Source organism: Pyrgilauda ruficollis, unplaced genomic scaffold (assembly GCF_017590135.1).
Source record: "Pyrgilauda ruficollis isolate IOZ18807 unplaced genomic scaffold, ASM1759013v1 scaffold57, whole genome shotgun sequence".
Classification (NCBI taxonomy): domain Eukaryota; kingdom Metazoa; phylum Chordata; class Aves; order Passeriformes; family Passeridae; genus Pyrgilauda; species Pyrgilauda ruficollis.
The window spans coordinates 562,097-577,664 of record NW_024527377.1 but is presented as its reverse complement, the minus strand read 5'-3'; the positions used below and the strand labels follow the sequence as shown (position 1 = coordinate 577,664).

General features: G+C 39.8%; 1 protein-coding gene across 13 annotated transcripts in view; it reads right to left on the bottom strand.

Annotated features, from left to right (window-relative positions):
• RAPGEF6 (Rap guanine nucleotide exchange factor 6) overlaps nucleotides 1–15,568 on the bottom strand; it is a 122,627-nt gene that overhangs the window by 75,447 nt on the left and 31,612 nt on the right. For all 13 annotated transcript variants that reach the window (XM_041481804.1, XM_041481798.1, XM_041481806.1 and 10 more), the window contains exons 5-6: nucleotides 8,017–8,086; nucleotides 2,295–2,438 (exon numbers count right to left, since the gene is read on the bottom strand). In XM_041481804.1, coding sequence (XP_041337738.1) covers nucleotides 2,295–2,438; nucleotides 8,017–8,086 — 214 coding nt within the window. The remainder of the gene's footprint in view (nucleotides 1–2,294; nucleotides 2,439–8,016; nucleotides 8,087–15,568) is intronic.

Here is a 15,568-nt window from a genome sequence, read left to right as displayed (position 1 = left end):
GTAAAATGGAAGTTTGACTTACCCTCCTCCTTATCCTGATCCCCTGCCTATAGAAGAGGGTTGGAACTAGATGATCTTTAAGGTCCCATCCAACTCAAACCATTCTATGATCCTACCCTTCTCTCATGGGCTATATAAAGGGTTACACCATGATCTGTTTTTCAAGATCTCTAGGAACCAACGTAAGAGCACATTCATAGAGGCATGGAACTAATCATACTTAAAAAAAATTTATTACTTTACCAGTTTACAATGGAATATGGAAAAATATAGGCACGAAACTTTTCCTTACTTTTCCTCACACAGGCAGTTTGTTACCGTGTTTTGATTCCTCAGTCATTGGCTGAGTTATAAATTATTTTTTGCTACCTTAAGTACTCCGAGTATGACACTTTTCAACTAGAAGCTTGCAGTCTACAAAGCAAGGATTGGTATTTCAATTCAGACTGCTGAAAACCCAAAGTCTTGGAGATTTGGTAGGAGAGAGGTGGTTGTTTAGTCCCTGCCACTTAGCACTCACTCATTCAGGAAAACAGTGTTACAAGACTCTTCTTATATATTCCTAATTAACATAAATAGCAGACATAAAAGCAGATTTGGGAATGTGCTTCTGATTTAAGAAGTTTATACCATTTTCCATCAAACACCTCATACATACATACATACATATATATATATACACATATATATATATAATATATATATGTGTGTGTGTGTGTATTTCCCCCCCCCAAATATGAGGAAGCCACCAGGTTTGCAGCAAGCAGCTACAGGCACAGGTGCTCTGTATTGTTGGTAACAATTAAATAAATCTCGACAAAGAAAAATAATCCAACTTGAAGAAAAATCTTAATGAGGACATGATCTGTTGACTAACCACAGTCCTGTGAGTGTACCCCACTGACTCCTTGCAGCAGTAACTGACAGCCTCTGAAATCATCCGGGAAGCCGTGAAACTTGGTCCTTCTCAGAACAAAGATGCCAAGTCCCTTCTCACGCATCCCCCCAGGCAAGCTGCATGGGTAGCACCAGCATCAGCTGCTCCTGGGATTCTCCTACTCTTAGCAATGAAACCTGAGAATTATTAGCTGTGTGCTTATTCACTGTCACAAACACCAAAGAGACAGAGATAGGTTCTGTCCTACACAGACTGGAATTTAATTCCTAATAAAGCTTTATGCACATTTGCCCGGAGTGGGAGGGTCCAATATCTCATTTCTTCAATAACTAATTTAATGTCTTGCTAATGATAAAATCCAACTTATTTGACAGTTCTAGAAATGAGATGGCAGAGGATGTTAAACTTCAAGCATATTCTCTTCCTGTCACAGACACAGCAATGCTGTGCAGGGCCTAAAATCAGCACCTGCGACCCAACTGCTACCAACATATAGAAAAAACATCAGCTCATATAAGTTATAAGCTCATATCTGACTGCACACATCAGATATTTTGAAGTGTACCAACTGAGAGTCTACCTCTTTTGAGGAGATGAAAAGGAAGATGGGGGAAACAGAGAGAAATTGTTTTTTCCTCTTCTGAGCATGAATACTATTCCGGGTTTGTACTTCAATGTACTTCAACGTTAGTACTGGTTTTGAACTTTGATTTTGAAAGCAGATCAAATTATCCAGAACAATTATTTTCAATTAAATTATTTGTCTAGATAACATATATCCTGTTAGCAAGCAGGAAGTTTGAAAAATAATGGTGAAGAAAAACCCTCACATACACTTTGCATCCCTGAAACGACAGAAGTATGTAACTCGACACAGTGCAGAGTTTATAGTCTCTGCTGCTATTTCAGACTAGATCAGTTGTTATTCTTTTTGATGTTTGAACTACCACTATACTATTTTTAAGCAAGTAAACACAACCAAGTACAAGAGCATTAATACTGTATTGATCTGCATTTGCAATTAACTCAGCTCTAATCCACAGTTCAAATATATTAAGGAAAAAAAAGAAACCCACCAATTCCTACATCTTACCAAAAGTACACCAAGTAAAACCAACAAAAAAATGAATAAAGACCATTTCTCTGTCCAGTGTGCACGTTACAATTTATTTATAGTGCTCACCTGAAGATCCCTAAACTAAAAAAACCCATCTTTTCCAATTACTACCTTCACTTCCACCTATGGTGCTCCAATCCAAACCACTTCACTGCCCTTCAACACCAAAGAAGTGTTCTCAAAACCAGCAAGCATGGACTATTTCACCGGTTTTGTCAGCACCAGAAAGTCCAGGCAGCCATGCAGACACCAGAATGCCCAGGAGGTGGGCAGACTCACCGACACGTAGCTGCTGGAATCCACGTTGTCCGTGATGGTCTGGCGCTCGCCCCTCTGGTTGATCTTCCTGTACCTGCGTCGGGACTGCCGCAGCGGCACTTCTCTTTGCAAGATGCTTTCCTCATTGTCTTTAGAGTTCTCCACCTGAAACACATGTTCAGGCTCCTGGTTAAACATCCAGTTCTTCCATAGCACTGAGAGCCGATGGAGCCGTATGAAGCTCATGGGGAAGGAACAAACATAAGTTTGGACAGCTGAACCTTTCTGGAGTAAATGACTGTGGTTGTTTCAGAGAACCACTGCTGCAGGTCTCAGAAGTCCCTTATTACAATGAGCTGAGGCCACGGTTTCCTTCCAGGAAACAGTGTATTTAAAAAAAAAAAAAAAAGTAAAAAAAGCACAGATATCCTCCCAACAATGTCACTCATCAGCAGAAACTCTTCTGCACCCACATGTATCATGAAGGAGTTACAGGCAATGCTCATTTCAAGCTTATCTTCTACACAGAAGTTACCATTTTTTGTGTATTTACAATCTGGCAAAAATATTGCATTATATCCTATTTTTAGTAGTGTAATTTTTAAAAGCATAATTTATTTCTAGTACCATTCACAGCTAAACAACTTCAAATATTCCAGTTTTTTTATAAATAGCTACTTCACCTATGTCATACTGCCTCCTAATCACTTCAGTGGATTATGGAGAAATGGCTGGAACTTATTCATAACTTGATGTTAAATATTATCTCTGACTGAACATAAAAAATTAGCTAAATTTATCTGTTTAAAAGCCAACATGAAACCTTTTATCTAAATAGCTACAATACTTGTTTTCTATAAAAAGCAGTCTCATCCTTTCCCATTTCCTTTTGATGTTTTGGAAAAATATCTCCCAGCAGGAAGCAGGACAGACATGCATGCAAATAGGCTGCAGCAGGCAAGAAGCTTCTCTACAATGTATTTACTATGTAGAAGTTTCTACCATCTTCAACGGCTTATTTTTAATTTTTTTTTCTCCAAATTTCACTGGAGAAATTGGAGACTAGAAAGACTATACTACTGGAACAGAAGAACCTCTGTATGGTATTACACAGTTCACTTCACATACTCAAGTAAATTACCTTAAAATTAAAATCCAAAAGATACAAGGAAATGAAACACAGAAAGACTTAACAGACAGAAACAAGAAAGTGACCAAACTAACACCATCACAAAAGCAAGATTACATCTACCTTCAACATCACTTTTCCCCAACACATATGGTCTGTCTGAGGTCAAAGGAAGGTGCAAGCAGCTGAGCTTGTCTTGTGGGTTATTTTTGATTCCATAGAGAAATCACACACCAATAACATGGGTTAAAGATACAACAGTTAGAAAAGCTAGAAAATAAGAGTGAAGCTCACATAGTAATACTGTCAAAAAAAGAAATCAGAAAAGCTGAGCTGGAAAAGGGATAACCACACTTTTCACTATAATTTTACTACCTCTTTGCAAAGGAACAGGACAACAACCAAAGATATGTATTTGCAGCACTGCAGTAAGCACAGTAGTGTAAGAGTGTGAAGAATAAGTGGATGCAGGCAGAAACACAAAAAGAAACCGAAAAATCTTTTCAAACAGGCCATCCAGTATCATCAAAAAATGCACTAAGATGATTGATATAGAAGTCTTGCTTCATGTAGCATAAATATGGATTTCTAGCTAGAAACAATGTTGCTCTCAAATTGCACAGAAGTCGTCCAAAAATAAGGAATTTTGGATTTGTACAGAGTTATTAATTAAATAAACAGAATTGTGCTGATTTAATTTTGTATTTTTGTATGTGAGCTCCATCAATAAATGCATTATCTTTTTTTTTTCCCCTGCATTCAGTCTTACAAGACCATAGAAACCAAAATAAGCAGCGAATTTCTCCAACAGAACAGATTAACATGGACCTGAGAAACTTCTGGGATGGACAAAGACTCTTTCAATACAGATAACCCTTATTATCAAGAAACCCCAAAGTGAACAGGTATTTTTAAGACTAAATTAAAACAAACAAACAGTGCTAGAAGAAATTATTTTTCTTTCTCAATTCTAACTGAAAACTAAGATGTAAGCATTAATAAATTATTTGATTGCACTAAGTCAGAACAAACAAGTGGCGGAAAATGAGACCATCTGCTTCCTTTGGTTAGTGAACTGCTGTTGACAAAAACTACATGGAAATCAGAAACCAGGAAAGACCTCCACACCACAGAGCTTCCAGCTTAGTACCACCAGCACGAGCAGTATTTTGAGTCCAGCTGACCACCAGGTTGTCAACACTTATGATTCACCGTAACTGTTTCTGATGTTCTGTGCATCAACAGGATAGGCACACCTGGGCACCTCACTCAGCCCTGCTTTCACCTGGTTAAAACTAAAAATTCCAGTTGGCAGAGAGGTGTCACCCTCATCACAGCCCTGTGGAGGAATTCAGCTTCTCTCTGAGTGCTGGGAGCTGGGTCCTGGCGGGGAAGCAAAGGGAGGACAGATTCCCTGGCACTGCAGAGCCAGGAGAACCAGGCTGCTATCAACTCAGGTGGAGACACTGTCCCACAGACTGCTTCCCATTATTTCATTTTCCATACAGTACCACAGAATTGTTAAGGCTGGAAAAGGACCCAGAGATGATCTCGTCCAACCATGCCCTAGCCCTGCCAGGCTCACCACTAACCAGGTCCCCAAGTGCTACATCTACACATCCATGAAATCCTTCCAGGGATGGTGACTCCCCCCCTGCTCTGGGCAGCCTGTGCCAGGCCTTGACCCTTCCCATGAAGAAAATGTCCCTAATATCCAATCTAAACCATAGGATTGCCTTGTTTCACTCTGCAGTCCAAAGCAGCAATGAATTATTTTCCACCTGCACATATCACACTGCTCTTCTGAAATCTTATGCTTTCATCTGAAAAAAAAATGAAAGCACCAAGGAACAACAGTAATGACACTTCAACATACCAAGATATGCTGCAATTCTGGGCCATCTTCCTAAATGATAAATGGGGCTATTATTAATTCAATAGATTGCTCAGCCTCCAAAAATATGAGTTACAATGCCCATTCACACACTATCTGTTATGCTCATTAACTTAAGTTGACCACATTTTATGGCCTTTAAAATGGGTCCATTCCCAGAAGATTCCCACTACAAAACTGATTTACATGCTAAAGTGACAGGAGAGAAGGAAAAAAAAATTAAAATCAGTCACCAGCAGGAAACTATAGAGTTCTTTAACTCCATTAAAGCAGCTAACTAATTATTTTGCTTGAAGATAAATATTCATTATGTATTAAACCTCATTAGAATGTTGCAAATTAAAAACTACAGAAAATAAAAGAATTAAGAGAAATTAATAAGAGTTAATCAGGGAACTAAAACTCAAGTACACCTTGTGTCAGTGAAGATCATTAGCATGGTGCACGCCACCACACTGATGCTTTTTTCTCACACTATTTGAAGTGCTTCCTAGAAAATACAGCCAATAGCACCTTTAGCTACATTTACCTGTAAAATATGATCACAAATATAATGAGGAAACTACTCTGCACTTATAATTCTCTGATTTTCTTACTGGAAAATTATACTGAAGTTCCAGAGAAGGATATAAGATACTTTCAAGTGCCATTATACTCTCACTGGCATTTAATCACAATTGCAGACAATTCAGGAGATTTAAAACAGAGCAAACAGCTGTCTGGGCTATGCCTTTGTCTCCAGGATCACCCAGCAGTGTGTGAGGCTGCTGACACGGCCAATGCTGGCTTCCCCAGCTACTGTGATACTGTGCTGCTCTGAAAACACCCAGCACAGCTGTGCCTCCTCAGGTTACACACTCAACACTGGATCCTTCCATAAATATTTCAGCAGGGTCAGTTTCTCTCTTGAAGCACACACTGCACAGAAACTCCTCTTTTATTTCCATCTTCTTTTTTCTTTTTTTTAAATTTGTTTATTTCTAATTTATTTCTTTTTTTATTTCTTTATTGCAATGGTGATACGACCAAAGATGTAGGTGTTTCTTAAGATTTCCTTTGCCCATGAAATATTTCTCACACAGACTTACAAAAGTACTTGCAGGGAGCCAAGTCACCAGCCAGACCAGGCTGGTCTAGTCTTCCACCAGGCTGCTCCAAGCCCCATCCAGGCTTGTCTTGAACACTCCCAGGGATGGGGCAGCCACAGCTTCTCTGGGCAGCCTGTGCCAGGGACTCACCATCCTCACAGGGAAGAACTTCCCCCTAATACCTGATAATAGATATGACTGGATAAGTGAGTGTTCCTCACTCTGCTACAGCAGCACTGAGGAGCAAGACTCAGCTCAGCCCAGGCACAGCACTCAGGCACACTGAGCCTACCACATGCCCAGTTCAGCACACCACTCCTTGGCAGCTGCATCTAAAAAGTAAAAATGCAAAGCAGCAAATGCAAACCAGAGGGCCTGGGGCACTCCCCTGACATGGCTGTACACACTGCCACCCAACAGACCTGTGGCATCCCTCCAGGCATAAATCTCCACCCCAGAATTCCAGCTTTGAGAAGGGACTGGACAATTCAGAATAAAACAAATTAACTGGTTCACTCCAGAGATGAAGACAGGTTTCTTGCACTCTTAACCTGCACTTCAAGGCAGACTGTAGCTTAAAATATGTGCTGCATCACAGAGCATACTACTGATGCTATCAGAGTCCATGGGCAGAGTCAGACTGACATTGCACAGAGCAAACTGCACAAAGGACAGCAAGTGGACTTGGAACAGGACACTGCTGACATCCCTGCTGGTAATACACTGAGAAACAAATATTTTATGGAAGCTGAGTATTTACATGCTCAGTAAGAGACACTGTCAAATATTAGTTTTAATGTTACCATATCTAGATCTAGGGCAGCTAAATCAATAGCAGTCTGGAGATGGGAGTCTGATTAACAGACACGTGGGTTCTGAGCACAACAAACAGCTTTGTTCCAGCTCCATTAAAAACATCTAAGGTGAAAGTTGGAAGAGATCTGCCTGTGTCCCCAGGCACACTGCTGGGATACAATGTCAGTCTTCACAATGGAAAAGCAATCCTAATATTGCCACTGCTCACAGCACATGTACGACAACCTGGGAAGGACTAAGCTACACTCTCTGAGCACATATAGATGCATCTATACATGCACTTGGCAGTGCCAGTAAGTGTTCTGGAGAAGCAGAAGGAATCCTGGACATTAAGAATGGTGACAAATCCTATCCTTCAAGCTTGGCTAAGCACTCTCATGTTTCTTTTCCTACCTACAAGCCTTCACACTTTGTGGCACTGCAAAGGTTTGGAGGAAGAACACTTTTCCACCCAGATGTGACCAATAAAAGCCATGAAATGGGGAATGGGGGTGTAAATAAAATACTCAAGATAGAAGACTGTCATAGCCTGACTCAGGAATGCTCAGCTCAGCCGTGACTGTTAGGCTTTTGAAACTCAAGTAAGCATAATTTTAGCACGAATGACCTAATCATCATCATCATCATCATTTACCCATCTAGATTAAATTTACATAGCTACTGCTGTCATGAGAGCGGCCATAGGTATAATTGAAATCAAGGCAATTTTACTGCAATTTCACAGAATACTTTACAATAAGCTTTCTGCTGTAAAAGAGAAAAGAATTTGCTGAAACCAGCAATAGATTTAAATACATGTGAAAAAATCTGCCTTACCACAATCATTTCTGAAGGTTCCAATATGATACATTCGCATCCTCGCTTTCCTCCAGACTGCTTGCCAAAACTAGAGTGGGATGGAAAAAAAGCAAACAAAAAAGGAATGAGATGAACAGCCTATTTTACCTTTTCAGTAACAAAAATAACTGGCAATGGTCCATGTTGTTAAGAAATAAAAAAAGAAGAAAGAAAAATTGATGAAAACTATTGTATGAAAAATGCTAATTAGATAGTATCATTACCATAATATTTTAATTTATTCAGCATCCCTCATCACAGCCTGCTATGTAAAACCCAAATATAAAGAATGTTCTTTTGTAAAATCATTATTACCTGCAGATACTCACAACCACTCATAATACATTTCAGTTATGACAAGAAAACCTTAGTGCATTTTAATTAACATTAAACGGGCCTTGTAAAAACAAATATACATAAATTCCAAAGACTCCAAAATACTACTCAGCACAGAACATCTTTAATGAGAGCTCCCTCAACTCTGCATCACCCCTTCATCCTCCCAGCAAAGGGGGGTACAGAGAACCTCTTTTCTCACACTGAGCCTTGTGACCTCTGTTTCTAGTTGCTACTTGTACAAGGACTGGGTCATGGTGACGGGTTCTCTTTAAGTATGAAAGAACACAAATGGAACAAAGCATGATGGGCAGTGTAAGACAGCAGCTGAGGAAAGCAGCTAAAAACAACCTGATGTGCTTCAGCTCATCAACTCTAACAGGAGACTTCCTTCAGGACACTGAACAACAGAGGTGACTTTAGAGAAATCACCTCTGGAGAAGGCACCACACAACCAAATCTGAGGGTGCTGGAGCTACCAGCAAAAGAGGACCGAGCTAGTCACTGCTGGGGGATGTGTGAGGTGTGCTACAGACCAACAACCTCTCAAATCAATCCATTTGTCACTGTACTAGTAGTACCTGGAATCGAATAGATCTGGCTTCACATATTAAGTAAGCTTGTCTTCACTCCTGACCCATCAGCCTGAGGTGGGAATGCTTGACCTACTCACTCCCTGGGCACAAGGGAAAGTGATTCCACAACCCCAGCACACAAAACAAACGCCTTGATGAGCAGCACAGTGGCTGGATTAGCAGTTCAGAGGGTGCAGCTGCCATGTTACAAACTCAGACTGTCAACATCAATCACGTTTTAGCACCTGGCAGCAGGTGAGATAACTGAGGAACTGCTTAATGCAAAGCAGGGATTAATGTGAGAATTAGAAGGAAGTTAAGACAAGAGTGGAGACTAACCCTTAAAAAATAGATCAGCTCCAGCTGTTTTCACTGAGATTATGTTTAAAAAGTACATCTGAAACTCCAGCCATGCAAGATTTGAGTTACATATATGGTCATCTTGATGGCAAAGATCCATTGAAACCACCACCACTTTATACAGAACACTTAAAAAGACTCATGTTTGTAAACAACACTCCAAAACTTCTGTGGGCTATATGCAACTATGGGAAAAGAATTTAAGGAACTGAACTGAGGCTAAAAAAACTAAACTAAGCTGAAGAAGGGGAGGTTTTGATTAGATATTAGGAAGAAACTCTTCCTGTGAGGGTGGTGAAGCCCTGGCACAGGCTGCCCAGAGAAGCTGTGGCTGCCCCATCCCTGGGAGTGTCCAAGGCCAGGCTGGATGGGGCTTGGAGCAACCTGGGATAGAGGAAGGTGTCTCTGCCCATGGCAGGAGGTTGGAACCAGGTGAACTTAAATATCCTTTCCATCACAAATTATTCTGTGATTCTCCTGAAACTGTGAAGTAACTCAAGGGAAGCTTCAGATTACTGCAACAAAGAAATTATCAGTGCAATCCATTTACGATAAAGAATTACAATTAATAGGAGCACAGCAGCTTCCATTGTCAAGTTCTGATTTTGCTAATGGTCTACTGAAGGAAAAGAAAAATACATTTAAATTACATGACTGCAATACAGTCATAAACACCATGACAACTAAAACTTTCTCACCCAAACCAGACAAGCACAAGTTTCACATAGAAAACTGGCATTTTCACACATCTATAATAAGAAACTCAGAGTTCAAATTTCCATGCCTTCTTTCATGTTTTTTCCACACAGCATGTGATTCAGGCATGAGAGTCCTGTGTTTCTGCAACACATAAAAAGAATGGCTAAACTATTCTCACTCTTATAACCATTAATTCAGTTCAGAAAATACAGAACTATCATTTTTAATGTCAGCTCCAACACTAAGATGCACTGAAATCCACATTAGGATTTCTCTACAAACTACAAACCAAACTGAGATCAACTTTGCCATGGGATCATTTTCAATTTAAAGAAAAAAAAATTAAATAACTTATAACTCTATTCCTTATAGCAGAAAACAAAAGACAAGAGATTTTTTTTTTCCCAAAACACCAAAATTACAAAGGAATCATGTGCAACCACAAGTTTCAGGTTCTGCACCTTTTTAAATCCAGAAATAATCATTATCAGTTTTATGACAAAAGAGATTACTACTATTGCTACATCCCCTGTAGTTAGGAAAGAGCACCAATTTCCTGTTGCAGGTTGTTCAAGCAAAGTATTTTTGTTGTGTAACAAGATTTTATCAAATTCTGGAGGTCAAGGAGGAGTTGTTTTCTTTTTCGCTTTATTTTACATAAACACATTCCTCAAATTCAGCCACTGTCCAGCCTCCCTCTGCTGATGTTGCAGCATTTGCTAATTAAGTAATGGCAGTAAGCATTAATGAGGACAAGAACGGTGCTGGGAACAAAGGTCACAGTCCTGGCCCTATCATTTCTGCTCCATCAGGCACTTTACAACAACCAAACACTTGGAAAAGGATCAGGTTCCAAAGACAAAACCCACCCAGCTAATCCTAAAGAATAAACTACTCATATTAACAAGTCAATAGGTCAAGTTTCATTATTTCCTGGTACACACCCTGGATGGTTTATGGATTATTCCACAGCAGAGCTCCTTCCCAAGAGGAGGTCACACGTGGTTTTTCCCCAGTCATAACTACCACTATGTCTTGAAAATACCAACTTTTAACATTCTTAATTAACATACACAACATGTTTTAGAAACATTGGTTTTAAATTTCTTAATGACTTATTACGTATTTTTCCTCTAGAATACAAATATTTAGCTTCTCTATCAGTTAAGAGGTTTGCTGACATCAGTATACTTCACTAATCTGCCAATTATAATCAAGGCTTCAGAACAACATTCATTCCTAAATGTTTGTAAATGGAAAAGGTTCGGTTGAACAAAGCTTTGAAAATGGAGGAGAGAAAACCCACTTGGGAAACAAGAGCAAACTTTGACATGGAACATTCTTTCAAAGAAGAAGGAACATTTCTGTGATATCAAATCACTTGAAGAAGTTTTTAGCTGGCGATTAAACCCATCCAAACCTGAACCATGCTGTTTATCAAAAGAGAGAGCTCTGGAAAGTACTTATAACTCTGGAAGATTTGGGGCAATCTTATCTTTTGGTACTAAAAGACAACTTTGCTGTGGCATCAAGAACTCACGGTGCTGTTTGCAGGAGCTGTTATTACTCTTTTTGGTTACCCAAGTTGGTACCACAGACATCCTCTCCCAGGGTCAGGTTTGCTTCCTGGAAAGGTCCAATCCAAGAAGCCCATTTCAGGACTTCTGCTTGCCAACCATCACAGCAGCTTCCCCAACCAAAAGCTTATCTCAAAAACACTACGTCCTCCTGATGTCACATGTGGCAAGATACATAAGAAAATTGGGAAAGACTCACAAAGGTACAGCACATTACACATGCTTTAGTGCTTTAAGCAGAGTGGGGAAAATAATCTAATTAAAAATTTAAATTAACACTGAAAGTGTAAGAAAACATGAAACTGATGTAAATTAAACTCTACTTACAACAAAAAAAATTCTTAAAGGACATACTACCACTGGTATAACCATTAAAGTTTTAAATGACTGAACAATTTAATTGGCATTGCTAATACATGTGTGATATTTAAATATGTCTTAAATTTAATATCATTCTATAGCCTGTCACTGCTGGAAACCTAGAAAAAATTAGTACTATAAAAGTGCACTACAATTTTTTTTATTTATTATTTTATTCTATGCTCCTGTCACTTAATATTCATGTATTTCATCTGCATCATTAATTTTCACACACTCACTCAATGCCATCATGGGAAAAAAAAATGTCTTCCATATACCAAAGGCAGTTTTGTTTATCCTTGATTTATGGATGCCTCATTTGCAAGAAATTGTGTTTTCCTTCTAATTCGCTGCTACTCATAATTAAAAATGCTTAAGCAGTTGCATAATCTGAGAAAAGAATGTAAGTTAGACTGGCATGATATCCATACCAACAACTAATGGGTGTTCAGGCCGTGGGATCAGACTGGAGCTACCAAAATGCAAAAGCCCAGGACTGCAGATAACAGCTCTCAGCCAGGCTGGACAGGGCTTGGAGAATCCTGGTCTAGTGAGGTGTCCCAGCCCATGGCAGTGGGCTGGAACTGGATGAGCTTTAAGGCCCCTTCCAACTCAAACCAGTCTGTCATTCTGTGACATTCCTTGGTTCATCTGTCCCTTTTCCACTGTGTGCTCACCTCTCAGCAACTGCAGAGTACCTCAGAAGTGCAGGCACCTGAGCATGTGCCTGCTGACTGCACTGATACAGGGAATAGAATAAACTAATCACTGGAGGAGCCTTCCGTACCTGAGAATACCCCATTTCACACTCATGCTCACTCCCCAGAACAGGAAGGTGTTAAAACTTCTTTTTAAAGTAAAACTTCTGTTATAAAGTAAACTATTTAGAAACTCCTCCAATGTAACATATTTTGATGGTAGCCCTTGAAACAGGATGAGCACAAACATGGCTTTCTGAACACAAATGTTTTGAAAATTCTTATATCCAGCTGTTGCACAACTTGAGTATTTGGTGACGAAATACATCTGGAATCCAGAACTGATGAATTTAAGCAACAGCCATCACATTTTACTCAAACATTTCCTGATATCAATATGCTCAAGTTTTTCAATACTGATAGCTTCTCATTCTTCATTACTCAGAATATCACACATACATTAAAGGTAAAAACACAGCCAGTCCTGCAGAGCTTTCAGCGTACAAACAGATGGAGACTGAGACTGTCTTATTTGTTTCAACACTAATCAGCAAGTATCTTCAAATTTACAATGCTCTACTACATCCTGAAACAATATTTTCAGATATTTCAGACATCAAAGCTATCAGTGGCAGGATGTCAGGCACTTCACGTTCTGTATTTTCCAGGAACTGTAAAATCATAACATTTTCCTGTCTGTGTAAATTGGTGTCAATAATGCACAGTTATCTGTGACTGTCAATACAGCTACCTGCAGGAGTTTTACTGCAGTAATACTCAGTACTGTATTACATGTAGAACAGGACCAGGGCCCTGATATACCAGTTTATCAAGTTAACAAGCAAAGAGTTTGCAGGTATTTTGTTTTTATGAATATACCTGTCTCTCAGACTGCCTGTCTGCCTGTCAGGCTGCTTTTAGGCACATAATGATGAAGATAAACTGTACTCGCCACTGCAAAGTGAATCCCATGACCTCACTTATCCAGTAACCTGGATGCATTTCTTCCATGCAAAAAGATTTTGTACAGAAGGGCACAACTGGGCCTGGAAGAGACAAGATGCATAAGGAATAAACAGGTTGTTTGGCTGGTTTTTTAACAGATGAAAATATGACACTGTGCCAGTATAGGGGGGCTACAAGGGCATATAGTGCCAGGACAAGGGAGGATGGTTCTAAGCTGACCTAAGTAGGTTTAGATGAGATATTGGGAATAAATTCTTTACTGAAGGGCAAGGAGACCGTGGCAGAGGTTGCCAGAGAAGCTGTGGCTGCCCCATCCCTGGAAGTGTTCAAGGCCAGGTTGAGTGGAGCTTGCAGCAACCTGGGATTCTGGAAGGTGTTCCTGCTCATGGCAGAGGGTTGGAACGAGATAAGATTTAAGGTCCCTTCCAACCAAAACCATTCTGTGATGCTATGAAAGCATTTGCCTTCCTCTCCTTGCTGAGTTACCTCTTGTGCAGAACAGTTGTTCCAGCAAACTCCTGGATATCTACTGCAAAGTTGCTGTTGGTCAGATCCAAGATAAAATGAATTCTGTTACCAATGAATGTACCACATAAGTATACTAATGGCTGGAACAACCATTAGTATTATTAAACACCAATCTAATTACCCTAAAAATGTAATTTAATGCTTAAATTTATTTGTCATTGTTTGGGAAATAACACTGAGGGGAAACTCATGAAGTTGCACAACAGCACTAACAGCCACAGTGACTGGAGACAGAAAAGTCAGGATCTGCCCTTCCTGCACTGCAGTCATGACACAGGAGCATACTCAACATCAAAATCCTCACAGGAATAATTTGTTTTTCTTGGCATCTCCACAGAGATCTCAATTTCACTAGATTTGCCTCAGCCCAGCCATGATCTAAAGAATGGGGCTGGTTGGTGGGGAGCTGCCTGAGGCTCACAGGTGCAGCAGGAGCCTCACAGCAGCTGCTGAGCAGCCCCAAATGTCCCTATTTGTGAAACAGAACAAGGAGATGGGAAAAAGGTCCAACAGCACGAACCAAAAGTTTCAGCAAATGCAAGTGGCAGAGTTTATAAGATATCATATGCTGTGCAAGTCCTGAGCTCTTCAAAGTAACTTAATCAGAAAAATATTATAATACTTAACTCCATCAGGAAATGGTTTAAAGGAAACCAGACACCACAAGATACATAGCTGAATGCAAAATACCTATCTCAATTAATGCTCAGTCATCAAAACCCATTTCTGTATTAGCTCTCAATAACAACATTTAGAAGGTTTATCTCTTAAGCCTGCTGAAGTTCTAATTGGAAATTATTTTGGAGGCTGTATAACATGCTACTCAATTTGCAGGCTGCAAGCTCAAGATCTCTGTATTAATTACTTTATACTCCGAACATGACAACCCTTTGAGGAAGCTTGTGTCTCACCTACCACTTTCTGGGCAGCTTTCCTGTTTGCAAACTCTTAAATTGTATTTTAGTTACAAACAAACCATACATGATCCCTTCCTTCTAATTTCCTTTCTCTTGCACTTAAGTTTAGCCAACAAAAAACTCTGTGGCACAATCAGCATCCCTTGCAGTCCACAAAATTTCTAAAAGGTAGCTGCGCTAAGGAACCATGAATAGACCAAAAGAAAATTGTTGGTGAAGGAGAAATATGGACAAGATTATTCAGCCATATAGCTGAGACAGGTCTGAACACAGCCTTTCTTCATTTTTTTACTTTCTTAGAAGATTAGTCTATATCAAACAAGATGCACTATGTAGTCTTAGTCTGCAGCACCTTCCCAGCCCTTACTCAACATCAGCAAGCCCAATACACTCAGGGAGACCAGGACACAGCTTTTCTCACTGGTGAGCTGCCTCTTCTCATCCACACTCCCTTTTCCCTCCGAGTATTTTCATGCCAGCACTAGCTCTGCCAAAAGAATTTAAATCTGAACAAC